At 37.2% G+C, this 26,972-nt stretch overlaps 1 protein-coding gene across 1 annotated transcript in view; it reads right to left on the bottom strand.

Moving 5' to 3' along the window:
• Positions 1 to 1,592: 1,592 nt before the first annotated feature.
• RGS21 (regulator of G protein signaling 21) overlaps positions 1,593 to 26,972 on the bottom strand; it is a 30,857-nt gene continuing 5,477 nt past the window's right edge. The window contains exons 3-4 of the mRNA XM_003410833.3: positions 22,915 to 23,081; positions 1,593 to 2,154 (exon numbers count right to left, since the gene is read on the bottom strand). Coding sequence (XP_003410881.1) covers positions 1,951 to 2,154; positions 22,915 to 23,081 — 371 coding nt within the window. The 3' untranslated portion in view covers positions 1,593 to 1,950. The remainder of the gene's footprint in view (positions 2,155 to 22,914; positions 23,082 to 26,972) is intronic.

Raw genomic sequence — 26,972 nt, forward strand, 5'->3', positions numbered from 1 at the left:
TCTTGATACCAAGAGAGACAATTGAACACGAAGTCTTGTTCTATGATACTGAGACAGAGGATGCATATTGTCGATAAGGGTACAATTAGAATGTTCAATGAAAGGAATAAAGCCTGGGTACTTGGGAATTAGTAAGACTTTAGATTTCCAGGCCTCAGCGCGATTCTGGACTGGGGACTCCACGCTTCTGTGGAAGCAAGGTACTTGTGTGACACCTTGAGAAAGCAACTGTTCTTCCCAGCTCTGCCACTTACCACCTGTGTGACCTTAGAAGTAATGAGTATTCATTTTTTCTTCATGTCCGAAAGGAGGGATGTAATTTTAATTCCCAAGGTTCCTTCTAGCTTCAAGCCTATTTCATTTCTGGGAATAATTAAAAGATTTCCCATTTAAATAGAGACTAATTAAGGTTGGAAGCCCCAGAAAATGTTAAAAAGTATATAGCTCTTTCCCATGAAGTGAATATACCTTAAGATACACTTAATGCTTCAGAACCAGTTTTGTAGTACGTCTTCTTTAAAGAATTTGCAAATGGACAAGGGATCTTCCATTTGCATGTGTTTAAATGTTTGTTATTCCTGATGAAAGGGAGAAAAATTTTGCCTATCAAATGAATGGTTTGTGGAAACAAAAATCAGGTGTGCTATTATTCCTTCAAATTTTAATGTTCAAATCATCTCTGAAATAGGGATATCAATAAAGATAAATAAATCAGTGCAGATAAAATGGCAACATGGGAGATCTTTAAGTGTTCATAGCTTCTGATAAAAAACTTTTTGACATTAAAATTCATTCTAATCATATGACATTTATATACAAATACATAAAAAACTAGGAACATTTCAAAATAAACACATTTAAAAATTTCTTTGGGTTTTACGAACAATTTTTGTTGATGTCAGGTGCTGTAGAGTCAATTTCGACTCATAATGACCCCATGTGACAGAGTGGAAATGTCTCGCAGGGTTTCATAGGCTGTAAAATCTACAGTGGATTGCCAGGTCTTTCTCCTGCAGAGCCACGGGGTGGGTTCAAACTGCCAACCTTTCAGGTAGCAGCCAAGAGCTTAACCGTTGCACTACCAGGGCTCCCTTTACAAACAATACCAGTGCTTAACGAGTGAATAAAATAGATACTTAACTACGCAATTAATTTGAATAGATAATGTTGCAATATCTTTGATTGTGTGGGAAAGTCACAGCTATGTAATTCATCCTATAAGAGTTTGTTTATGCTCCTTATTCCTCTTTTTTCTTTACATTCTTCTTAATATAATCAAACCCATTATCTCCACCCTCAAGGCCCTTTCTTTACATGCACCTATGTTATGCCATTGAATTGAACTAAGTGATGTATTTTGTCAAACTTTGATTCATGGTGCCGTAAGACATACACATACGTGTGCGTATGTTCTTGTCATTTTTCTTTTTAATCAATGTGAGGCCATAGCAGGTTAGATAACCACCGTTTTATAATGTAGCATATCTTGTTTATAAAGGAATAGTTAAATAAACTGAACGGAGAGTTGTGTTTTGGTTCAGAATTTCTCTTTTCACAGATGTGAGGTTTTGAATAATGCAAATGGTGTTTAAAATCACATATACGATGCTAAACAGTCTCCCACACGGCAGCATGAAAATATATAACTTCTTGAATTTATGAAGTCGTAAGAATATCCACATATGGTTCGAGAGTGTATTATATCTCTACGAACCGTTTCTGTATTCTCCCAGTAGGAGATTTTTAAGTACCTGGAAAAAGGAATAAATTCTAAACAAATTACTTCAAAATTCAGTAAAAAAAAATTCTAAACCCTAGAAAAACTTACATTGTCACTGAATATTTTAAAAAAAAAAAAACTTTGAAATATAATGCTTGAGAACTAATCTCCCCTATTATTTGTTTTCCCCCAAAAATATATCCTGATCATTAGCTTATCATTTACCTTCTTCACAAGAAAGGGAGCCATTTTTTATGATTTCCAACCTGTTGGCTATTTACCAGTTTCTTATAAACCTCTGACTTTAGAAATCGTGGAAAAGAATCCTTGGCCATGAGGCTGTAGATTAATTTCTGAGCCTCATCAAAGGATTTGAGCGTTGGTTCCGCAATATTCTTTGAGATGAGGTCCCTGGTACTGAAGTCAATGTTAATCTGTGGAAAATAAGGTTGCATAGCATAAGATTAGTTTAATCAAAGAATACCCAGTTTATACAGGTGGCAGATGCACATGTTATTTGAATTTTTTTCCAAACGCGAAGCTGATCTGATGCAAAGCAGCAGAAAGGTCATCCATCCACTCACTGTCTGGACTGCAGAACACACACTCAGTTTAATTATTTTTCCTAGGTTGAAAGGAGTCGCGTTGACAGGGAACAGAGTTAAAGCTTTATTTTGAAATAATAATAATAATAAAAGCAAAATGTAAAAAAGCAAACAACATATTCTGTGATTTTTTTTTTTTTCCCTCACCTGCCCTTTATTTTTTCTAGTACTTTGAACCTAATACCTACAGTCTACTTTCCACAGGTGGAACTTTAACTAGAATTTACTAGGTTGGCTTCTAGCCACCCACAGCCACTCTCTATACCTCCCCTCATTGTTTCCCACAACATTGCTTTTCATTTTATTTTGTATTTCTTCTTGTTTGCCAAAATGAGCAATATAACACCCCGCCCCCCACCGGCCCTCATCTGTCCCACAGGTTTTATATACATATGTATGCTTGCTCCTTTACTACTATCATCCCACACAGGTATCCCAGCAAGGTCTAATAGAGATGTGTTACACTGGAACATGCCAAACCCCAAACCCACTGCCATCAAGTCAGTTCTGACTCACAGCAACCCTCCAGGACAGCGCAGGGTTTCCAAGGCTATAAATCTTTACAGAAGCAGACTGCCACATGTATTTCCTGCTGGCTAGATGGCAAGTTCTGTCGACCTTTCAGTTAACAGCTGACCTCTTTAACAACTGCACCCCTGGAGAACCCTTGGAACACTCCATTCTCCCTGTAAATACGTAAAATGCCCCAAACCTTCCTGAGGAGATACTTGCCTAACTCAATACACCTTCTAGCGCGTTTTGAGAAGCAAAAAAGTTCATATGAAGCATATCTATGTTAAACTAAGAATATTTGTAACCTGTAAAAGAGATCTGATTCTTAAAATGCAAAGCTTATCGAAGGCAGGTGCAATATTTGTCTTATACATCATTCTTTTTCCTAGCACTTAGCAGAACACCTAGTATATAATAGGCAGTCAATACTTACTGTTGAATAGAATTAAAAAATCTCTTGGAAAAACTGGTGAGAATGTAAAAAGGTGAGAATTTTGGGGCTGGCAAAAGAACTACCATAAATGACAAGCTCCGCTGCACTGACCCGAGGTTAGAAGATAGGCAGGAAGGTCTGCAAGCAAACCCTTCTTCAGCTACTTGTCGTTTATGTGACTCTAGCAAGTTCTACAATTTCCTTTCATCTTCAACTTCTACCTCATAAAGGAGAATAATAAGAGCCCCTAACTTAACGTGTTGTTGTAAGCGTTAAATGAGGCAGATTTGCTTGCTCTTTTGGCAGTCCATGGTATATTCAACATTCTTTGCCAACACTGCTATTCAAAGGCATCAATTCTTCTTCGGTCTTCCTTATTTATCGTCCAGCTTTCCCATGCAAATGAGGCAGCTGATAATATCATGACTTGGGTCAGGTGTACTTTAGTCTTCAAGGTGACATCTTTGCTTTTCAACACTTTAAAGAGGTCTTTTGCAGCAGATATGCCTAATGCAATGTGTCTTTTGATTTCTTGACTGCTGCTTCCATGGGTATTGATCGTGGATCCAAGTAAAATGAAATTCTTGACAACTTCAATTTTTATTCTATTTATGATGATGTTGCTTTTTGGTTCACTTTGGGATGATTTTTGTTTTCTTTATGATGAGGTGCAATCCATACTGAAGATTATGGTCTTTGATCTTCATCAGTAAGTGCTTCAAGTCCTCCTCACTTTCAGGAAGCAAGTTTGTGTCATCTGCATAACGCAGGTTGTTAATGAGTCTTCCTCCAGTCCTGATACCCTGTTCTTCTCGGATTATTTGCTCAGCATACAGATTGAATAGATATGGTGAAAGGCTACAACCCTGTCACACACCTTTCCTGACTTTAAACCATGCAGTATCCACTTGTTCTGTTCAAACAATTGCCTGTTGATCTATGTACAGGTTCCTCACGAGCACCATTATTTGGGAATTCCCATTCTTCGCAATGTTATCCATAATTTATTATGATCCACACAGTTGAATGCCTTTGCATAGTCAATAAATCATAGGTAAATATTTTTCTGGAAATTAGTTACTTTTATTTCCCTCAAATTCCTTGTTTTTTTTATCATCGGGTGTTCATCTTCTTATGCCATTAGTCTAGCTGAAAGTCACCCCTCATCGCCCAAGTCTTTCATGGTCCTTAAGGCTACACTCAGATAACATCCACCTTGCGAAGTTCATTCATCCATTTTTTTCTTTCCTGACTTCTCAAAGGACTTTGTGCTACATAGATGATATTTGCATTCTGTACATCCCTTACTGTGACTTGTACCCACTAAAAAAAAAAGAAGTTGCTGTGGAATCGATTCCGACTCATAGCAGCCCTATAGGACAGAGTAGAACTACCTGATAGAGTTTCCAAGGAGCGGTTGGTAGATTCGAACTGCCGACCTTTTGGTTAGCAGCCAAATGCTTAACCAATTGGCTACCAGGGAAGAACTCAATAAATACATGTTATACAAAAAAAGTGAGAAATTATTTCTAGATTTAGTAGAAATCAGTTAAAATGTTAAAGATAATTAACTATTCCACTTCAACTTATTAATGACAATTAATATTGTTATTGAAATACAGTAGGCTTATATTTCTGATTTATCCCTCTCATTTTTCTGATGTGCTCAGTTTTCTTATCAAGGAACTGCCAGCATCAGCTATTGATTGCTAAGTGATGAGCAGATATACTGCTCCCGGGAGATAATTAGTAGTCTTATGAAGATGCGTCTTGGCAATTCAGCTCAATGTCAGTGACAAAATATCACACCCACGTGTTTGTATAAATGTCATTATTTTTCTCCATATTGTTCAAGCTCAAACATACGAATCATCTCTGACACCTCTTTTTGTCCTGATCTCTTATCTTGTGTGTATTCTGTTGTCTAATGGCAATTTCATAATGGTCTTTTTCGCTCTGACTCTTCTCTCTTCAGTTTAGGTATTTATTACCTCTTACAAGTACCCATTGCTGCCGGGTTGATCCCGACTCATAGGGACTCTATAGGACAGGTAGAACTGCCACACAGGGTTTCAAAGGCTGTAACCTTTACAGAAGCAGACTACCACGTCTTTCTCCTGCACAGTGGCTGGTAGATTTGAATCATGGACTTTTTGGGTCACAGCCGAGTGCTTAACAACTGTGCCACCAGGGCTCCTTTGAAACCTCTTACCTATACTCTTATCTGGTACCTTTTCTTATACTGTCTTTCCCTTCTAAACTGTGTACATCAGTTTCACCAAAATATCACTTTCATGACGTAAATATTCATTTGAAAATCCATGATTTTCTATAACATAACCTTTAAATATCTTAGCACATATTTGAGATTTCTCATGCCCTGACTTCACTGTGTTGTTTGAAAAGCACTCCTTACTTGTCCCCCCAAACCCAAAACCAAACCCATTGCTGTCGAGTCAATTCTGACTCTTAGTGACCCTGTAGGACAAGGTAAAACTGCCCCACAGAGACTCCAAGGCTGTAATCTTTATGGAAGCCAACTGCCACATCTTTCTCTCACTGAGCGGCTGGTGGGTTCGAACAGCCAACCTTTTGGTTAGCAGCCAACTCCCTTTAACCACTGTACCACCATGGCTCCTGCTTGTCCCCAGAGTCACTCATAAAGCAGATCTACTCTGTTCCCAAGGCAAATCTTGTACCTATAGCCTTTTCGCTGTCTAAAATCCCTCCCAGCTCTACTATGCAGATTTTTTTCGCTTTATAACTTAGTTTTTGTTGCATATTTTCTGAGAAGCCTTCCTTGATCACAGAAGGAAAGTGTAATTGGCTCATCATTATATGTAATTTTGATTTGAAAGTCTTAATGAAATTTGATTTCTGGCTTAAACAAATTTGGACACAAAAGTTTCTGCTTTTGTTAAGTATTCAATGCGATTATCAGAGAAAGAAGGTTTGTCACTACAAAGGCAATTCAAGAGTTCATAACATAAAATTGTGCTGTTGTTAGGTGCTGTCGATTCCAACTCATAGCAACCTCATGTACTGTAGAACAAAACACTGCCCAGTCCTGTACCATGCTTACAATCGTTTTTATACTTGAGCCCATTGCTGCAGCTACTGTGTCAATCCACCTCATTGAGGGTCTTCCTCTTTCTTGCTGGCACTGTGCTTTACCAGCATGATGCTCCTCTCCAGGGACTGATCCCTTCTCATAACATGTCCAAAGTATTTAAGACATAGTCTTGCCATCCTTGCTTCTATGGAGCATTCCGGTTGTACTTCTTCCAAGACAGATTTGTTCATTCTTTTGGTAGTCCATGGTATATTCAGCATTCTTTGCCAACACCACAATTCAAAGGCATCAATTCTTCTTTGGTAGTCCTTATTCACTGTCCAGCTTTCGTATGCACATGATGCGACTGAAAATACCATGGCTTGGGTCAGGTGCACCTTAGTAATCAAGGTGACATCTTTGCTTTTCAACATAAAATTAGCCTGTCTTTTATATACTATCTTTTTCTTATGTCTTTTGTTGTTGTTATTGGGTGCCATCGAGGCAGTTTTGACTCATAGAGACCTTATGGGACAGAGTAGAACTGCCCCACAATGTTTCCTAGGCTGAAATCTTTACATGAGCAGATTTCTGGGTATTTTTCTCCTGAGGAGCTGCTGATGGGTTTGAACTGCTGGTCTTTTGTGGTTAGCTGCTGAGTGCTTAACCATTGTGCCACCAGGGCCCCTTTATTTCTTTTAGCAACTCCTTTTGCTCTACATGTTCCTTCAAAATAAAGGCAAGCCAGATATGCATTCCTCAAGTTCTCTCCCAAGTCTCTTTTTTCCTCATATTTTCTCCTTTGGAAACTTTGTCTTCATCTATGGGAATGTATTTGGAGCAAAGGTATCACCACTAAAATAACCATAAAGATATTTAAAGGCAATTATTTTAACTATAAAGTAATAATACCAGTTGCTCTCAAGTGCATTCCAACCTCAACTGCGCTCTGTAGAGTTTTTGATGACTATTTGTTTTGGAAGTAGATCACCAGCCTTTTCTTCTGAGGCACCTCTGGGTAGACTCAAACCTCCAACCTTCCGTTTAGCAACCAAGAAGGATAACCAGTTACACCACCCAGGGACTCCAAATAATAAGAGTTGATATTTATTGACCGTACCTGATGTACTAAGTCTTTGTGTGGCTACTTTATGCCTATAAAGTAAGTAGTATTACCACCATTTTTCAGAAAAAAAACTAATTTATGTATCTGAGAAAATAGTTATTTTATTTGTAGCCTTTCCTTGTATTTTTTCACATAAAATATTTATGGAGTGGCTGCTGAGGAATTGTACTACGATCTGAAGATATAAGGATGATTAATATGGAAAGTCAACCAGGAAGGCAGATTTTGAAAAAGGAATCCGAAGGAGGGAAAAAGATTTCTGCAAGAAAAACTATCTGAAGGAAATTATATTTTTAAGTTGCTCCTTGAAAGATTATTATGAACGAATACAAAAGATTGATAAGGGGCTTTGACCTAAGAAGTCTGAAAGAATCCCAGGGGGTGTTTGAGGGGAGGAAGAGCAAGCGTCTGCAAAGGCATGAAGGTGCCAGGTTAGGTAGGGCCTTGTAGGTCTTGCTAAGAAATTTTTATTTATGCTGAGAACAATGAGGAGAATTTTAAGCAAGGGACTGATGAAAACACATGCTTAAAAAATATGTAACTGACTGCCATGTGATGAAATGGCCAGATGTGGATAAAAAACACCTAGAAGACCAGAAAATCAGGTAACAAATGATATGGATTAGGCTGGGTAATATCGCAGAGAATTAAGGGAAGTTAACCAATTTCAAAGATATTCAGGGGTAAACAGATGGAACTTGTAATTGGCTAGTTATAAGCTGGGATGACAGAGAGAATCATTAAGAATGGCTGGATTTTAGATATATTCTAAAGAATGAGGTGACAGAAGGTGATGATGGATCGGATGTAGCCTACAAAAGAAAGGAATATCAAGGATGACTGACAATTATTTAGCCAGTGCCATTGGAAGAATGGAATTACAGTTAACTGATATGGAGAGAACTTGGGTAGAAGAAAGTTTGAACAGAATATCAGGACTCAGATGTGGATTTATTAAGTTTGAGATGCTTTGTTAAAGCCATGAGACTGGGTGATATCACAGGAGAGCGAATGTAAGCAGAAAATAAATGAGGACCACCTCCCTTTGTTAGAGTGTATGTTGAGTTGTGAGTTGTTAGTTGCCACTGAGTCGATTCTGACTCATGGCAAATTCATGTTAACAGAGCAGAACTACTCCATAGGGTTTTCTAGGCTGTAATCTTAAGGGAAAGGGCTCACCAGGCCTTTTTTCTTCCTAGGTACCTCCAGTCATCACCCTTTAGGTTAGCAGTCCAGTGCAAACCATTTGCTCACTGGGGGACCTTTGGGTTATAAGTAGGAACAGCAAAAGGAATTGTTAAAAAGCAGCTAGTAAGGAAAAAGGGGCACAGTCCTAGAAGCCAATTGAAACTAATTTTTTTCAATCATTTCAATTAAGAAGGAGTGATCAACCCTCTTAAATGCTCCTGAGAAGTCAATTCAGATGAGGTAAGGAGATATGCTTTCAAGAGTGCCTTGTCTTTTCTTTTAGATTCCCTTGAATTTTCAGTAACAGGGAAAAAGTTAAAAAGTGAAGCCTAATTTATATATTGGTAGATAAATTCATTTAATATAATCGCTCTTGGGAGTATATCTACAAACTGGATTCCAACCTTGGCACTCATCTCAAATTTGATTTTTGGTTGGATTCTACCAGAAGATACTTGTGTAAATTTCTGTCTCAAAGAGTAACCTGAAGGTGGAACCCTGCAGGAGGTGACCTTTTCAATCACATGATCTGGAGGCACTCCTGAGCTGCCTGGGAGCTTCAGGGAAGTTTAGACTTTGTTGAACGTCTCAAACTCTATTTAATTCAAGGACATGGGCTGAACACAGAATCAATTAATTAAATAAGCATCAGTGATATATATGTTATATACTGATATGAATAGTTACTTCTATTTCATTTGTGTGGATATTTTTAGTTTCAGGGACACTGAGAAACACAAGATTTTAATTGCTTCTTTTTTCAAAAGGTCATGAATTATCTTTGATATCACAGACCACAACACTGCCAACCACAAAACAAAAAACAAAAACAAGACATGAGAGTGTGTTTCTTTTGAAATGACAGCTGAGATGTTGAGATGTCATCACAGCCTTTTAGAGGCTTTTATATTCTGTCAGTTCTGAAAAGGGCTTCATAAGGCTGGCACTGACAAAAATCCATTACATTAAAGTGATTGATTCCTGAATTACATCTGTAGTCATTGTTTAAAAACAATCTTCTTATAACACTCTAGACTAGTTAGAGCATGCGCTGCTAACTGCACGGTCTTAGTTCAAACCCATCAGCCGCTCTGCAGGAGAAAGATGTGGCAGTTTGCCTCCCTAAGGATTTACAGCCTTGGAAACCTTAAGGGGCAGTTCTACGCTGTCCTGTGGGGTCTTCAAGAGTTGGAATGTACTCAATGGCTGTGGGTTTGAGCTTGGTTTTGGAGGCTACTTTCATATTCTTGTGATTTTGTTAACTAGAAGTTATGGCAGCCAAATTCCTCTTTTCTTCACCAGCAGTTTTAAATTTTTTTGGCTTTCAACAAACTATTTTAGCAGGAACTATTCATTTTAAAGTGTTGGCTCTCTTGTGAACCTAAACTGTGCTTTATATATTTTTCACATAATTTGAATGAAAAGTTTTTCATTGCGCTCTCACATTCAAACGAGAGAGTCTTTCCTTATTTAGAATGTGTAGTATAGCAGGAGGCTGTCGGTATGCAAAGGGTGTGTGCATGTATATGAAAAACCCTGACTAAAATGGGAGAGGCAGCATCTCAGGGCTCAGGCATAACAGGGCTTAAAAATTACTGTTCAAATAAAAGCCATCAATGTCACCATTTTGGTTACAAAATTCTATTTAATCACCACTAACACTTTAGTATTACTTCATTTTTGGCATCATGAAAGGCAAACAAATATTCTGTAACACGTTTTCAAGGATGGCTATTAAAATTGAGAATAGCAAATTTTGTAACATCTAGAAGAAACCATCCTTGTGCAGGGCTGTATTCTTTTGCTATCATTGACTTTGGAGACAGAAATAGATGACACAAGTTGGGAGTCAGTATTAACACCTCGTATGGGACAAGAAAAATGAAAGATACAGAATTCAAAAGCAGCTTGATTAATTAGACAAGCAGTCGAAGGGAAGATGCAATTGAATAGAAACCAGATGCTCTCTCTAATTTCTGTGGTGGTAAAGGAGATGACACATAAAATCATAACATATACAGATCGCCAAAAATAGATGTAAAAAAGCTAAAGCCATGCTGAAACAGCTGAAAGGGGCTTAGATTGACTGATTTCTGTCACTAACTCCAACATGCTAATGCAAGGCTGTTTTAAAGGGTGCAGGGAGGTGGGGGTTGGAGCTCTGGTGGCACAGTGGTTATGAGCTTTGCTACTAACCAAAATGTTGGCAGTTCGAATCCACCAGCTGCTCCCTGGAAACCCTGTGTGGCAGTTCTACTCTATTCTGTAGGGTTGCTATGAGTCTTAATGGACTTAACAGCAATGGGTTTGGTTTTTTTGTGGGGGGAGGTGGGGAGGAGCCCTGGTGGCACAGTGGTTAAGAGTTCGGGTTGTTAACTAAAAGGTCAGTAGTTTAAACTCACCAGCCACTTCTTGGAAACCCTATGGCACAGTTCTACTCTGTCTGATAGGGTCCCTCTGAGTCAGAATCGACTCAATAGCAATGGGTTTGGGAGGCAGGGAAGTTTAAAGAACATCAGAGCTTCTTGTTTTTGTGTTGAAATGCAGTATTTTTTTCAAAGGGTCAAAATAATACTGTAGATTATTAGAAGAAATAATAGTTTATGAAGTTATGCAAATTGGAGAGAATATGAGAATGGAAGGTGGCACAAGCAATTTGCTCTCATTTTTTTTTTTTTTTACTAACTAGAATATTGGCAGTTTGAACCTACTCTGTGGTGCTACAGAAGAAAGGCCTGGCTATCTGCTTTAGTAAAGATTACAGCCAAGAAAACCCTATGGAGCTCAGTTCTACTCTGTAACACTTGGGGTCACTATGAGTAGGAATCGACTCAACGACAACGGATTTGGTTTTTATGAGAAGAGAAATAAAGATCCGAAAATGGAAGATACACTCTGTGGCAAGATGGCTCTAAGCTTCTTTCTTTAGCATAAACTTCAAGGTTCCCAGGTTGTGTCAGGAACACTTAAAATAAGTAATAGATCAAAGAAAAGGAACACAGATTTTGAAACAAAAGCATGGGCTGAAGACCTTCCTCTCCGTATCTGAATAACAGCATGGCTTATCATTTTATTTCTGAAGCTCAGTCCATTCTTCACCTGTAAAATGTGGGAGGTTGTAATACCCTCCTTAGATAGTGAATGTGATGGTCAAATGAGATAGTCCTATACAGACAGTATCTTTAACTAAGCTTTTCTCTTTCCCTCCTTAATTGCCTCCCACTGTGTCTCTCTCTCTTTCCTTTTCTCTCTTACTCTTTTTTTCACCTCCTTCTCTCTCTTCCTAAAAGATCTCCCCTTTTTAAAAAGGAATAAATAAGTATGTGGAAACCATTAGGATCTACGAGGTACAGTTGTGTAGCAATTTATACTCCAGACACACAGTACTAGGCATCTTTCACTATTGCACTAGTCTACTAGGCATTGGCTGGCCCTTTGTTTGACGATTCTTCCTCTTCCTGTCTTATCATTCCTCCCTCCCATCTTGTCTTGTTTCCCTCTACTCAAATTTCTGGTCAAAACTTAATAATGATATTTTTTGATATCTCCTAGACATCCCTGAGGAGGAGGTAGAGTTGCCTCCTCAAAGTAGAGTTGACTTTAATGACGTGAATGGAGTAAAGCTTTTGGGACCTTCATTTGCTGATGTAGCAGGACTCAAAATAAGCAGAAACAGGGTAAAACATCCATTAATAATTGGAATGTGGAATGTATGAAGTATGAATCTAGTAAAATTGGAAGTCCTCAAAAATGAAATGGAACACACAAAGATCAATATCCTAAGCATTAGTGAGCTGAAATGGACTGGTATTGGCCATTTTGAACCAGATAATCACATGGTCTACTATGCCAAGAAAGAAAAATTGAAGAGGAATGGCATCATGTTCATCATCAAAAAGAACTTTTCAAGATCTACACTGAAGTACAACTCTGTCAGTGATGGGAAAATATCCATACACCTACAAGGAAGACCAGTTAATACCACTATTATTCAAATTTATACAACAATCACTAAGGCCAAAGATGAAGAATTTGAAAGTTTTTACCAACTTCTACAGTATGAAATTCATCAGACTTGCATTCAAGATGCATTGATAACTACTGAGGATTGGAATGTGAAAGCTGGCAACAAAGAAGAAGGATTGGTAGTTGGAAAGTATGGCCTTGGTGATAGAAATAATGCCGGAGATCACATGATAGAATTTTGCAACATTGAGAACTTATTCATTGCAAATACTTTTCTTCATTAACATAAATGGTGACACGGACTTCACCTGAAAGAACACACAGGAATCAAATAGACTACATACAAGAAGAGCTGATGGAGGAGAGATGATGGACAAGATGGGAGGGAGGAATGATAAGACAGGAAGAGGAAGAATTGTCCAGCAAAGTGCCAGCCAGTGCCTAGTAGACTAGCACAATAGTAAAAGATGCCTAGTACTGTGTCTGCAGTATAAATTTTACACAACCGAACCTCCTAGATCCTAATGATTTCCACATACACACACTGATGATACCATCAGTCAGAACAAGGGAAGGGGCCAACTACAGAAAGACCATCGATTGCTCTTATGCAAGTTCAAGTTGAAGCTGAAGTCCATGAGAGCCAAAATACGACCTCAAGTATATCCCACCTGAATTTAAACACTGTCTCAATAATAAATTTGTCACATTGAAAAAGAACGACTGAAAACCAGATGAGTTGTGGGGTGACATTAAGGACATCATACATGAAGAAAGAAAAAGGTTATTAAAAAGATGGGAAAGAAAGAAGAAACTCTGAAACTTGCTCTTGAACACAGAGCAGCTAAAGCAATTGGAAGAAATGTTGAAGAGCCAAACAGAAAATCTCAAAGGGCAGCTCGAGAAGACAAAGTGAAATATTATAATGAAATGTGCAAAGACCTGGAGGTAGAAACCCAAAGGGAAGAACATACTTGGCATTTCTCAAGCTAAAAGGACTGAAGAAAAAAATCTAGCCTGGAGTTGCAATACTGAAGGATTCTATGGGCAAAATATCGAATGACACAGGAAGCATCAAAAGAAGATGGACGGAATACACAGAGTCACAGCACCAAAAAGAATTGGTCGACATTCAACCATTTCAGGAAGTACCTGAAATCATGATCAAGAACCTATGGTATTGAAGGAAGAAGTCCAAGCTGCACTGAAGGCATCGGCAAAAAACAAGGCCCCAGGAATTGACAGAACACCAGTTGAGATGTTTCAACAAATGGATGCAGCTTTGATGGGCTTACTCCTCTATGCCAAGGAATTTGTAAGACAGATACCTATAAAAAACAAAACAAAACAAAACAGTGCCATCGAGTGGATTCCGACTCATAGCGACCCTATGAAATGCCTCATAGGGTTTCCAAGGATATTTGTGCCCATTCCAAAGAAAGGTGTTCCAACAGAATGTGGAAATTATCAAACAATATCATTAACATCACACGCAAGTAAAATTTAGCTGAAGATCATTCAAAAGTGGTTTCAGCAGTACATCAACAGGGAATTGCCAGAAGTTCAAGCCAGGTTCAGAAGAGGATGTGGAACAAGGGATATCATTGCTGATGTCAGATGAATCTCAGCTGAAAGCAGAGAAGACCAGAAAAATGTTTACTTGTGTTTCATTGACTATGCAAGGCATTGGATTGTGTGGATCATAGCAAATGATGGATAATCTTGAGATGAATGTGAATTCCAGAACAGTTAATTATGCTCATGAGGAACTGGTACATAGACCAAGGGGCAGTCGTTCTAGCAGAAAAAGGGGATACTGCATGGTTTAAAATCAGCAAAAGTGTGCATCAGGGTTGGATCCTTTCACCATACTTATTACTCAATGTGTTTGGTGAGCAAGTAGTCTGAGAAGCTGGACTATATGAAGAAGATTGTGGCATCAGAGTTGATGGAAGACTTATTAACAACCTGTGATATGCAGATGACACAACCTTGCTTGCTGAAAGTGAGGAAGGCTAGAAGCATTTACTGATGAAAATCGAATACTATAGCCTTCAGTATGGATTACACCTCAGCACAAGGAGACAAAAATTCTCATGACTTGACCAATAAGCAACATCATGATCAATGGAGAAAATACTGATGTTCTCAAGGATTTCATTTTACCCAGATCCAAACTCAACATTCATGGAAGCAGCAATCAAGAAATCAAACAATGCCATGCGTTGGGCAAATTTGATGCAAAAGACATCTTTGAAGTGTTAAAAAGCAAAGATGTCACTTTGAGGTCTACTGTGTGCCTGAACCAAGCCATTGTAGTTTTAATGGCCTCATATGCATGTGAAAGCTGGACAATGAATAAGGAAGGCTGAAGAAGAATTGAGGCCTTTGAATTACGGTGTTGGCAAAGAATATTGAATACACCGTGGACTGCCAGAAGAATGAACAAATCTGTCTTGGAAGAAGTAGAGCAAGAATGCTCCTTAGAAGTGAGGATGGTGAGACTTTATCTCACATACTTTGTAAATGTTATCGAGGGAGAACTGTCACTGGAGAAGGACATTATGCTTAGTAAAGTGAAGGTCAGCAAAAGAGAGGAAGACCCTCAATAAGACTGATTGACACAATGGCTGTAATGATGGGCTCACACATGGCAACGATTGTGAGGATGGTGTAGGACTGGGCAGTGTTTTGCTCTGCTGTACGTAGGGTTGCTATAAATTGGAATGGATGCCATGGCACCTAACAGCAACAAGGAAGACATTTCTGATCCCCTAGACTTGGGTTTTCCTAACGCAAGCTACCATGTTGTTATTGTCATGTGCCGTAGAGTTAATTCATACTCATGGAGACATCATGTAACAGAATAGCTCCATAGTGTTTTCTAAGCTGTAATCTTTAGGGGAGGAGCTCTGGGGCCCAAATTAAAAGGTAGGCGATCCTAACCCACCAGATGCTCCACAGGCGATAGATATGGCAATTTAATTCCCATAAATCTAAACCTGCTGCTGTCGAGTCGATTCTGACTCATAGCGACCCTATAGGACAGAATAGGACTGCCTCATAGGTATTCCAAGGAGCAGCTGGTGGATTAGAACTGCTGATTTTTTGGTTAGCAGCTGAGCTCTTAATCACTGTGCCACCAGACCTTCCTTCTGTAAAAATTACAGCCTTGGACACCATATGGGGCAGTTCTACTTTGTCCTATTGGGCCACTATGAGTCCGAATTTATTTGAGGGGAACAAATTAATCTCTATGGGAGCAGATCCCCAGGTCTTTCTGCTATGGAGCCACGAGATGGATTTGAAACACCAACTTTTTAGTTAGCAGCTGATCACTTAATTGTTGTGCCACCAGGGCTCCTTAAATGCTATCATAACATCGTACTTCCCTATCATGACACTCACAAAAGTTTAAAATACATTTTTTTTTTTTTACTGGAGTCATCTTACCAAGATGGTTAGCTTTATTTATTCAGGATCCATACTTCTCTTTTTCTTGGCTGCACCATCGTGACATATAGTAGACAGTCAACTATTGATTATTGAATAAAAACTTATGATATTAATAAATAAGCAAATATTATAAAATTCTATACTTAGGGGCATCGTTGTCAAGCAGCACCTTGTGAAGAGGACTACGACTCAAAATAACATCAAAACTTTGGAGAAGTGGCATTTAAAATGCAAAGAGAAAAAATTATGAATAGAAAATTGGCATTATAGCAATAGCAAAAAATGCTTCTAGATGCCTGTTTTCCTGGACTTCTTTCTATCATTAACGCTATTATAAGGAATATATCTATTTCTTCCCTGAAGGCTCAACTTAAAATAACCTTATTTAAAATAAAGGCCTTACTCAATATCCCGTCACAATACTATTTGATCTTTATATCCTTTCAGATATAACGCAAACCCTTTAACCTTTTTTTTTTTTTTACTTAATCATTTGTTGCTTTGCTATTTTTTCTAGTTCTGTAAATTTTACTATTTTATCCAACTATATTTAAATCTTCTTTTGGAGTAAATCATGTTTCCTACATATTTTATTTTCATACAGCCTCTTAATGAGAGTTGTCTAGTAGACACTTAACATATTGTGTTATGCTTATGTGTTTATTATCTGTTCTCTTGCCTAGAAAAGAGCCCTGATGGCACGAATGGTTAAGCTCTTGGCTGCTAACTGAAATGTTGGCAGTTTGTAGCCAACCAGTGGTTCTTGGGAGAAGGACCTGAAGATCGGCTTCCATTAAGATTACAGGCTAGTAAACCCTTGGGGCAGTTCTACTCTGTCACATGGGGTCGCAATGAGTTGGAATTGACTCAACAGCACCTGACAACCTAGCTGCCTAGACGGAGAGTCCCTTCCACCATGGATGTTATCTTATTAGGAGGTAAAGAGTAAGCAGAGAAGTATTTATTGAAGTGAAATAAGAGTTAATAAATAACATTTTACTGCATTAAAAAAAGTATGCAAGAAGTCAGATACAAATATTAAAAAGTGTCTTGCACATTCTTCTCCTTTATGACTTTTTTGCTTTATGAATTATGACGCCCTCACATTTAGTAAGTAAATTTAAGAATTAGATATTTTGTACTAATATTTTTTTGACTTAAGTAACTGCCAATATATTTGTTCCTGGATTGGTAATAATATGAAAGTTGAATTCCTTAAATTTTTAAATGTTGCACTGCAGTATGACTTTGGCATTAATTTTCCAATCTCACAGAGTGACAATTGACATAAACAAATTTCTTTCTAATGATGTATTTCCCATCCTATCATGATTTTTACAGTAGAAGGGAAAAATGATATAAAATGTCTTAAAATGTGTCAATGTGTTAGATAGTTGGATATGAAAATATTATTTAAAAGTTTTAAAGCATTTTATTGATATCACATAATAGTATTTCCTTGAACTTTCCCAAATATTATAAAGTAAGTGGTCAAAGTTGAAGGAAGAATAAATACAAGTTTAAGAATTTTTATTCTTTGCCACTCAAAGGTTCTCATTGTGTAAAAAGTAGAGATGCTTTAAAAACTATATTGCTTGTCTACTAATTTTCTCATTTTCAGCTTAGTCAAAATACCTTTTTCACACACACACACACACACACACACGCACACAGACACATTTCAGCTCTATCTAAGAGATCATTTTCCTTTCTTAGAGTGATCCCCACCCCCTTATTTTTTCCTGCAGTATTTCCTCCTGAACCCATCCAAGTATACTTTGTATAGTTGAGTAGCTCTTTTTGAAATCTGATGATTTGTAATGTGTTCAAGTTCACGCATTTATTAAGTCTCTTAGAGTTGCTGGTCTTCAAATGTTCTTCGAAGTTAAGTAGTGGTAGCCATCAGATTGATTCAGTAACATTTATAGTCACTTGTTTAAAGAAAGAAAGAGATGAAGATTTTTAAAGACCATTTTGCATTATGTATAACTAGACACATTGCATTATGTGTAACTATACTTATCTGTCCTACGTGAATGGTATTACTATGCTAGTTTTATAGGTGAGAAGACTGAGACTCAGAGAGATGAAATAGCTTACTACAAAATTACACAGGTGAGGGGTCAAGATTTGAACTCAGGCCTAGGTGGCTCCAAACTTTGGGTTTTCCACTGCATCTCACTAGTGCCCTGTTAATTTAGGAATCAAAGAGAAGGTAACACTGTTAGGGAAAGTGTATGCCTATTAGGGCACAACATTGACAACCATTAATAATGTCAATTTACAAAAAGAAAACATTTAGTAAGCTTAAGAAAAAGCAAACAAACAAACCTGTTGCTGTTGAGTCAATTCTGACTCATAGTGACCCTATAGGACAGAGTATAACTGCCCCATAGGGTTTCCAAGGAGAGCCTGGTGGATTCGAACTGCAGGCCTTTTGGATAGCAGCCATAGCACTTAACCACTATGCCACCATGGTTTCCTTAGTAAACTTAATATTATTTAATTATAAATTGTCTAATTGCATCAGTCACAAATTAATGTCATGATATCAATTTTACAGCTGAAGGGATAAAGTCACAAGAAATTGAAAAGAAAGTAAATGGGATTTAATAGAGATCTAGATAACATGATTATTATTGTTCTTTATTTTGGGGCTTTCTACAAAGAAAATTGGTTATAATTTTATTTATAAAAGTCAATTACACAACTATTATTGAATATAGAAAAAATGGAGAATATATTCACATAAATCTCATTTTTTAATTAATTTTCTACTTAGGAAAATCATATTTTCCAATCTCCACATCAAATCGATCACCTATCTTATCAACTCAGCCTACTAGATAAATCTAGAACATTTCCTGCCCACTCTTCATCTTCACTACTGCCTGCCTTTCCAACCTCATCCCCTACACCTTCTGCTCACTTTAGCAAGACCCAATAGACAGTAATCTCCTGAAAACCCTAGGGAATTGTGTTCCTCTTTGCTATACCACTGTGACCTCTGTGTGAAATATTCTTCTTTTATTTGCTCTTTTCATAAAATATGACTTATTTTGCAAAACCTATTTCATACATATACCACTCTATGAATCCCAGTTAGACTTAATCATTCTTTCCACTATGCTAACAACAAATTTTAAATGTGGTTTTATCACTCTTCTTATTATGTATTTAACTGTTTTTATTACATGTTAATTTCTTCTTCTAGACTATGACTTCATTGTGGCAAGAGACAGACAAAAAAATCAGCTTAATGAACCAACATAACCCAAAACTCATAGCAACCATATAGGACGGAGTAGAGCTGCCCCATAGAGTTTCCAACAAGTGCGTGGCAGATTCGGACTGCTGACCTTTGGTTAGCAGCTGTATGAATGAATGAACCAACATACTAACAGTTATATATAACATATAACTAATAAACTATAGAGAAATACCTTGAAGACAATGATTCAAAATGTAAAAGGCAAATGCTCTTTAGTAATCTAAATACTAGAAACGATCAATGATAAATAATACGAAAGAGAAAGACTATTTTCAAAATAGATATAATTATTTGTTTTCCATGAATTTTGCCATATCAATAAAAATATTGTTAGAGATACTTCAAGCAGAGAATGTAACTATTACTTTGGAAAACAGTTGTAAACTTAGTTATATTTGATTTAGTCAAAATTAACAAGATTGATAAATTATAAAAAGCTGTAGAAGTTTTATTTCCTAAAATAAAAATTACATTATTTAGGTAAATTATTTCTATAAAAATTGTTTTGGAAAGAAAGGTGTCATGGATTGAATTGTGTCCCTTCCAAAATATGTGTCAACTTGGCTAGGCCATGATTTTTAGTATTGTGTGGTTGTCCACCATTTTATGATCTGATGTAATTATCTTCCATTTTGGGATGTATTGTAAATCCTGACTTCTATATGCTAATGAGGCTAGATCAGTGTGGGGTGTATCTTGAGTCACCATCTTACAAGAGGATGTGACGTGTGTCACACCCTTATTCAAGTCACACCTTTACTTGAGTCAACCTTTTTATCTTACAAGAGAAAAAGGAGAGAGAAACAAGCAGAGAGGAGAGGCACCTGACTACCACCAACAAAGAAAAGCCAGGAGCAGAGTGCATCCTTTAGATCTGGAGTCCTTGCGCTGAAAACCTGCTAAACTCAGGAGAAGATTGATGCCAAGACACATGGAGACTTCTAAGGAATGCCAGGCCCACAGGTGTTGCAAGGAGATGAGGACCTTCCTTCCTTCCCCCAGAGCCAAAAGAGACAGAAAGCCTTCCCCTAGAGCTGATGCCCTGAATTCAGACTTCTAACCTCCTAAACTATGAGAGAATAAGTTTCTGTTTGTTAAAGTCATCCACTAGTGGTATTTCTGTTATAACAGCACTAGATAACTAAGACAAAGGGTTAGAAAATAAACTACTGTTCTGTGAAAATTGACAATTTATCATATATTTGCATTACAACTTTGCATTCTGCTATAATTAAAGATTACATTTCTTATTAGAGGAGTTTTCATACAAAATGTTTGAGAATGTTATCCTAAAGCAACCACAGTTAATTAGAAAAAGAAGAAAAAAAAATCTGGCTTTCATACAAATGTCACAATAAATAGAATCTCTTCAGGGTTGATTTCAAAACCTTTTAGGGAATGATACATTCAATCAATTTGACAAATCTTATATACCATATTTTCAATTTTCTGGAATTATTTATTGATTCTTTGATGGCGACTGGGAAATGTATGTTGAAACAGGTCCACAGGAGTTAAAGTTCTTTTTCCTTTTCCCAATAAATTCCAGGCCACACTTCAGTAGCTCGTGTTTGTAACACTATACTCTAGACCAATAAAAAAAAAAATGCTGCAATAATTAATGTCCACCCAAAGCTTTAAAAAAAAAAAAAATTTTTTTTTTTTAAAGCTTAAACTACTGATATGGCAACTTCATGCTTTAGAGTTTCTGAAAGTGTTTGCATCTCATCCATAAGTATGTTCACTTTTTTCATACCGTGCATCCTTATTTTGGGTCAGAAAATGTGGTTATTTTCACCTGCAAAGTTATAAGTATTTCACCTCTGTTATTTTTTTTATATTTTAGGTTTGGTACTAGTAGTTTCAAGGAGCTCAGGTGGCGCAGTGGTTAAGTGTTGAGCTGCTAACTGAAAGTTTGGTAGTTTGAACCCACCAGCCACTCTATAGGGGAAAGATGCGGCAGTTTGCTTACTTAAAGATTACAGCCTTGGAAACCCTACGAGGCAGTTCTGCTCTGTCTTATAGGGTCACTATGAGTCAGAATTGACTCGAAGGCAATGTTGTCTTTGTTTTTTGTTTTGGTACTAATAGTTTGCAATCCCTGGGTTGTATAAATGACTAATGTACTTGGCTGCTAACTGAAAGGTTGGTTAAGGTTTCTACTAGTAGTTTAATGTAGCTTTTTGTTTGCTACTTATGCATAAAAGCCCTTTGCATATATATTCAGTGAGGACTCCAAAACAGTTTCAAATATAATCTGCTTAAACTTTAAAATTAAACAATAAAGAGGTATGTAGAGATTATTTTGGCTTTGATTCTGGGAATTTAATCAACTATAAATAAGATGTACATACATAAAACACTTTTGGGGGAATATTATAAAAATCATTCTAGGTTTTTCTCTAAGACACTTTCTATTTCCTTTACCTTAAAGCAGTACCAAAGCCAACCAAACCCATTGTCGTGGAGTCGATTCTGACTCATAGCAACCCACAAGGACAGAGTAGAACTGCTTCATAGGGTTTCCAAGGAGCCCCTGGTGGATTTGAACTGCCAGCTTTTTGGCAGCTCTTAACCACTACGCCACCAGGGTTTCCTAAAGCACACAGTTGGGTCCTAATAACCTGAGACCATGTCTCAGGCCTTTGGCTCATTTTCACCATCAAAGAAATAAAGGTAAGCAGAACTCCTTTTGGAAAGTAAGAGATTATTATATGTCATAATTTAGATATCTAGTGTATTAAAAATGAGGTATTTTTACTGTTAGTAATTTTTGTTTTTTTCCCACATATTTATGTTGTTGTTGTTTTTCTAATACATTTTCAAGAATGCCATTCCATGGTGACCTTACTTAACTCCATAGTTTACAAAAGGGAAAAAGAAATGGAACTTTAATCCCAACAGCACATTTAAGTAGAATTTTCTGTGGAGTTGACTTTAGAGTTGTTTAATTTCAGATATTAGACTATTTTTCAAAAGCCTGCATGTCATTCAAAGAAGACGGAAATATTGATCATATCTCGCACATGCTGAATCAATGATAGAAGATTGATCAGTGAATTAGTGATAGAAGATATGAAGATTATCTTGCCAAAAAAAAAAAAGTTGCCATTGAGTAAATTTCAACTCATAGTGACCCTCTAGGACAGAGTAGAACTGCCCTATATGCTTTCCAGGGAGGAGCTGGTGGATTTGAGCTGTTAACCTTTTGGTTAACAGCCAAGCTCTTAACCGCGGTGCCACCAGGGCTTCAGAAGAGTATCACAATGAGCTTCTATTGGAATCTACTGACATTTTCTATTTAAATACAAAATGATGATTTGATTACTATTTAGATGGATTTAACATCTAGAAGGAAACCCTGGTGGTGCAGTGGTTAAGTGCAACGGCTGCTAACCAAAAGGTCAGCTGTTTAAATCCACCAGGCGCTCCTTGGAAACTCTATGGGGCAGTTCTACTCTGTCCTATAGGGTCGCTATGAGTCGGAATCGACTCGACGGCAGTGTGTTTGGGTTTTTTTTGGTTTAATTGGTAGAAGGTATGCTAACGGTTGAATCTTCACTATTTTGCAATAGTTCACTTACCTCTTTAGGGGCATCAGCTTCAATGAATTCAGAATAAATCATCTTGGCTTTGGAAGCAATTTTTTCTGCACTTTCTGTTTTCTTGAAATCTTCACAGGCGAGCCAGAATTCTACATTTTCTTCACTAAACTCTGATCTTAAAAATGTTTTAAAAGCATCTAGACCAGCTATAAAATGTATAAGAAAAACTTTTATATAATATCATACACAAGTTATGTGACCAAAATGAGTACATCACATACAATGAGAATTTATTGAGTATTCAGTGACAAATGTTTATCAGTTCCTCTAAATACAACAAATACTGCATGTTTCAGTTTCTAACCTCAGAAAATCTCATTTCCAATCAGTGATCGTAAATATAAAATATTTATATTTCTGTATGTGTTTACTGCATTGACAAAGAAGACCTTTACTTTTTTCTTCCTTGATCTGAAAAATCCAGGAGTTACATTTAAGAGTAGATCTTAATGGTAGCTACGTCATAGGAAACTCCACGGGCTTTGCTTCTTAGGCCCTTTACACTAAGCTGGGGGCCCTGGTGGTGCAGTGGTTAGGCATTCGGCTGCTAACCTAAAGGTTGGCAGTTCGAATCCACCAGCTGCTCCTTGGAAACCCTGTGGGGGCAGTTCTAATCTGTCTTAGAAGGTCGCTATGAGTCAGAATTCACTTGATGGCACCTTTTTTTTTTTTGTTACACTAAGCCCAGGTCAAGTTAATGATGTGGTAGTAACTTCACGATAGGAATATGTATGTGCTATGATTTGGTGAATAAACACAGTTTGATGCTAAGGAATTAGAAGATGTTGGTTTGGCTTAAAGCAAAGGAATAATGGCTATCATCTATTGCTTTGGATGAATATATTGGCCAATTGTAATCTCAAAGTCATGAAAGTGACTGCTGAAGATATTCAATACAAATACTTCTCTGTTTTGTGTGGTGATAGGCAATTTTAAGTCCAAAAGGCAAATAAGTGGGCTTTTCCCCAATATTGCCTGAAGTAAACCAGTGATTCCTCCCACTCTCCCTTGTGGTTACCTGTTCTTACTTAGCCTGTGCTTGGTGTTTACTTTCTGCTCCCTCCCTCATCTTCTCCTAACCATGCACTTCTCCAGAACCTTTAGACCAGGGACTGCCAAGTGGGGCCCATTTACCTGCAGGCTTGATTACTTGGTTTGACTACTATACACATTTTTTAAAATTTAATACCTGTAGGTAGAGCTTGCACTCTGTGATTCCCATAGGTCCCACCTCTCTCTGTTACCTCACTTTCAGCCAAATTTGTACATTTATTCCTTGCAACTACAGACTTCTGAGTTTGTTATCACCTGTTTAGACATTTCTTTCCCTAATTCCCTCATCAAAATGTGCCCTAAAATATTTTTCATTGATCAACTAGAACTCATTTGAGAAGATAATTCTTGCTAAATATTTTAGGTCTGAGTAAGGTTAAGAGTGCTTCTAGTTATATAACCCGAAACCAAACCCATTGCCATCAAGTCAGTTCTGACTCACAGCAACCCCACAGGATAGAGTAGAACTGCCCCATAGAGTTTCCAAGGAGTGCCTGGTGAATTAGAACTGCCAACCCTTTGGCTAGTAGTCGTAGCACTTAACCACTACAACACCAGGGTTTCCCTAGTTAGATAGGAAGTTAGTAATATCAATCAGATTCCCTTGGTTGAATGGACTGAGTCAATACCTTAGGGTCATGTAATTCAGTTTCGTGGTTGCACTCTTCTGACAGCAGTATCTGCTTATAAGTGAGATTGTGTGTCTCTGAGAAGAAAAACCTATAGCAGCCCTTTTGCAGCCTTGCCTTCCAAAATGTCTGGGTTTTCTCCACCTGCCACGAGGGCCCTGTTTGCATCAGCTCAAAGCAGCTCTTCTCTGACTGTAGGCGCAGAGAGTTAATTCTTCCATTTCCAAAGAAGCAGAAAAATAAGTTTATGGATTATTAGGAGACCAGAAAAAAGTTGACTAGAGAACAATAAAATATAAAAGTTTTTGGAGAAGGAGCCTAAGTTAGTTGATGGAGGGTTGATGTAGGTAGGAAGAAAAAAATGAAATTTAGCAAGGAACCTCTTGGAGCAAGATTAAAGTGTTCAAAAACACTGGATTTAAAATGAATCCAACAATTTTTTTTATTCCAGTTTTTTTGAAATAGAGATAAAATAGAAAGTCATTGCAAAAGATTATCGAGTAACAGCTAAAATTCTCAGGAGAAACATTTGAGAGTGTGGATGTCATTCATTATGTGAGCACTATATATAAACGCAATTATTCACAGTTTTTTTTTTTTTCATTTTAAAAATGCATCCAAGAAGATTCTGTGATATAAATTTAGGTTATAAAAAATCTCCTTTATAACATTAAATTAGAATTTGCCCTGTATTTGGTCCAAATAATGACAAATTTGGCATTCTAAACAGAATTTATGTTAAAAATCTATTGTAGGTACAGAATAAATTATACTTTAATAATACTGAAAAAATATTGTAGATTCATAATTGGCAATATTTTGATGTGTGTTATTAAAGTGTATGAAGTTTTTGAGCCCGTGAGGATTATCTAAATGCATCTCAGAGTGATGGGAAGTTAGAGATTAATAAACAATGATCATTTCTCCCATCCTACAGTTTTAATGAAGGGCTAATTTGAACTGACAATTATCTTCTTCCTCCTTCCTCTTATCACTTGGTTTAGGGCACAATGGAATAGAATAAACAGCTAAAGCCAGAGTTAGTTATCTCTGCTTGGACATAATGTTTTACTGAGCTATTCTTTTATACAATATGGAAGGTCAAAAGAAGCCAAGTGATTTTGGAATAATATCCTACGTACAATGAAAATCACATTATCTGAGGGCAGTCTCTACAGTGCGGAATGGCAGCAGGTTAAATGCAATGAGTCAGCATTTGGTGAAAACTACACTAATGCTCCTGCCCAGTACATGATGCAAGGCATATCCTCAAGTCCACAAAAAAATTAGGCAATTTAGTGAGTTGACTGTCTAGAGCATTAAAAGACATAGTAGTCTTTTCCCTGGTATAATAAAAAGCAAAAGCGAAGAACTGGTTGGATGAATCTATGACTTTTCTATGCTATGTGGGTATGTAATATCAAGTTCCAGGAGGTATGAAGATGGAGCATTTGACTCCATCTTAGCATCCTCCACACTAGCTCTGTGGTGCTGCCATGGAGAACTCCTGGACCCCAGAGCCAGCCAAGTCACAACCTGCAGAGACACTTTCATGAGGCCCTAGCAAATCTGACTGGTCCCAGTAGGTAGACATACACTTAAGAAAAAAAGAGACGCTATTCAAAACTTATATAAAAATGCAATCCCCTATCCTTGATGTCTTCCATACATGTCCTTAAGTGGGTTCTGGGAGTTCTGTGGATTTTTTTATGTCTGTGCTTTAGGAATTAGTCATCTAAAAATCAAACAATCATAGTATTTAATTTCATTTAGTTCAACCTAACTTTACACATAAATAACAACTCTGAAGACTTATTCAGCTTTACGGTGTTTTAAACTTTTCTAATATATGTATATATTTTTTGCTTTGTGAATTAAAATGAAAATGACATTAGTGAAAACAATGAAAAAAAAAATAACCATTGAGTTGATTCTGACTCACGGAGACCCCATGTGTTACAAAGCAGAACTGTTTTGTAGGGTTTTCTTGGCTGTAGTCTTTATGGAAGCAGATTGCTAGGCCTTTCTTCTGCAGTGCTACTAAGTGGGTTCCAACTGCCATCCTTTAGGTTAGTAGCCGAGTGCAAACCATTTGTGCCACCCAGGGACCTTTTTGTTGTGCAAACAATACTACATTTTGAATAACATTTTTTCTGTATATTTCTATGTAATGTCCCCTCCTGCTTCCGCACATGAAATAGAACTGGTGCAAAGTAGGATTATTTATAACATAACAAAAGATCTAGATAAAATTGTAAATGATTATTTATGTATAATTGGGGACCTGAAATGGCTAAATGCTCCCCTACTAGCCAAAAGCTTGGTGATTCAAACCTACCCAGAGATGCCTCAGCA

Source organism: Loxodonta africana, chromosome 25 (assembly GCF_030014295.1).
Source record: "Loxodonta africana isolate mLoxAfr1 chromosome 25, mLoxAfr1.hap2, whole genome shotgun sequence".
NCBI lineage: Eukaryota > Metazoa > Chordata > Mammalia > Proboscidea > Elephantidae > Loxodonta > Loxodonta africana.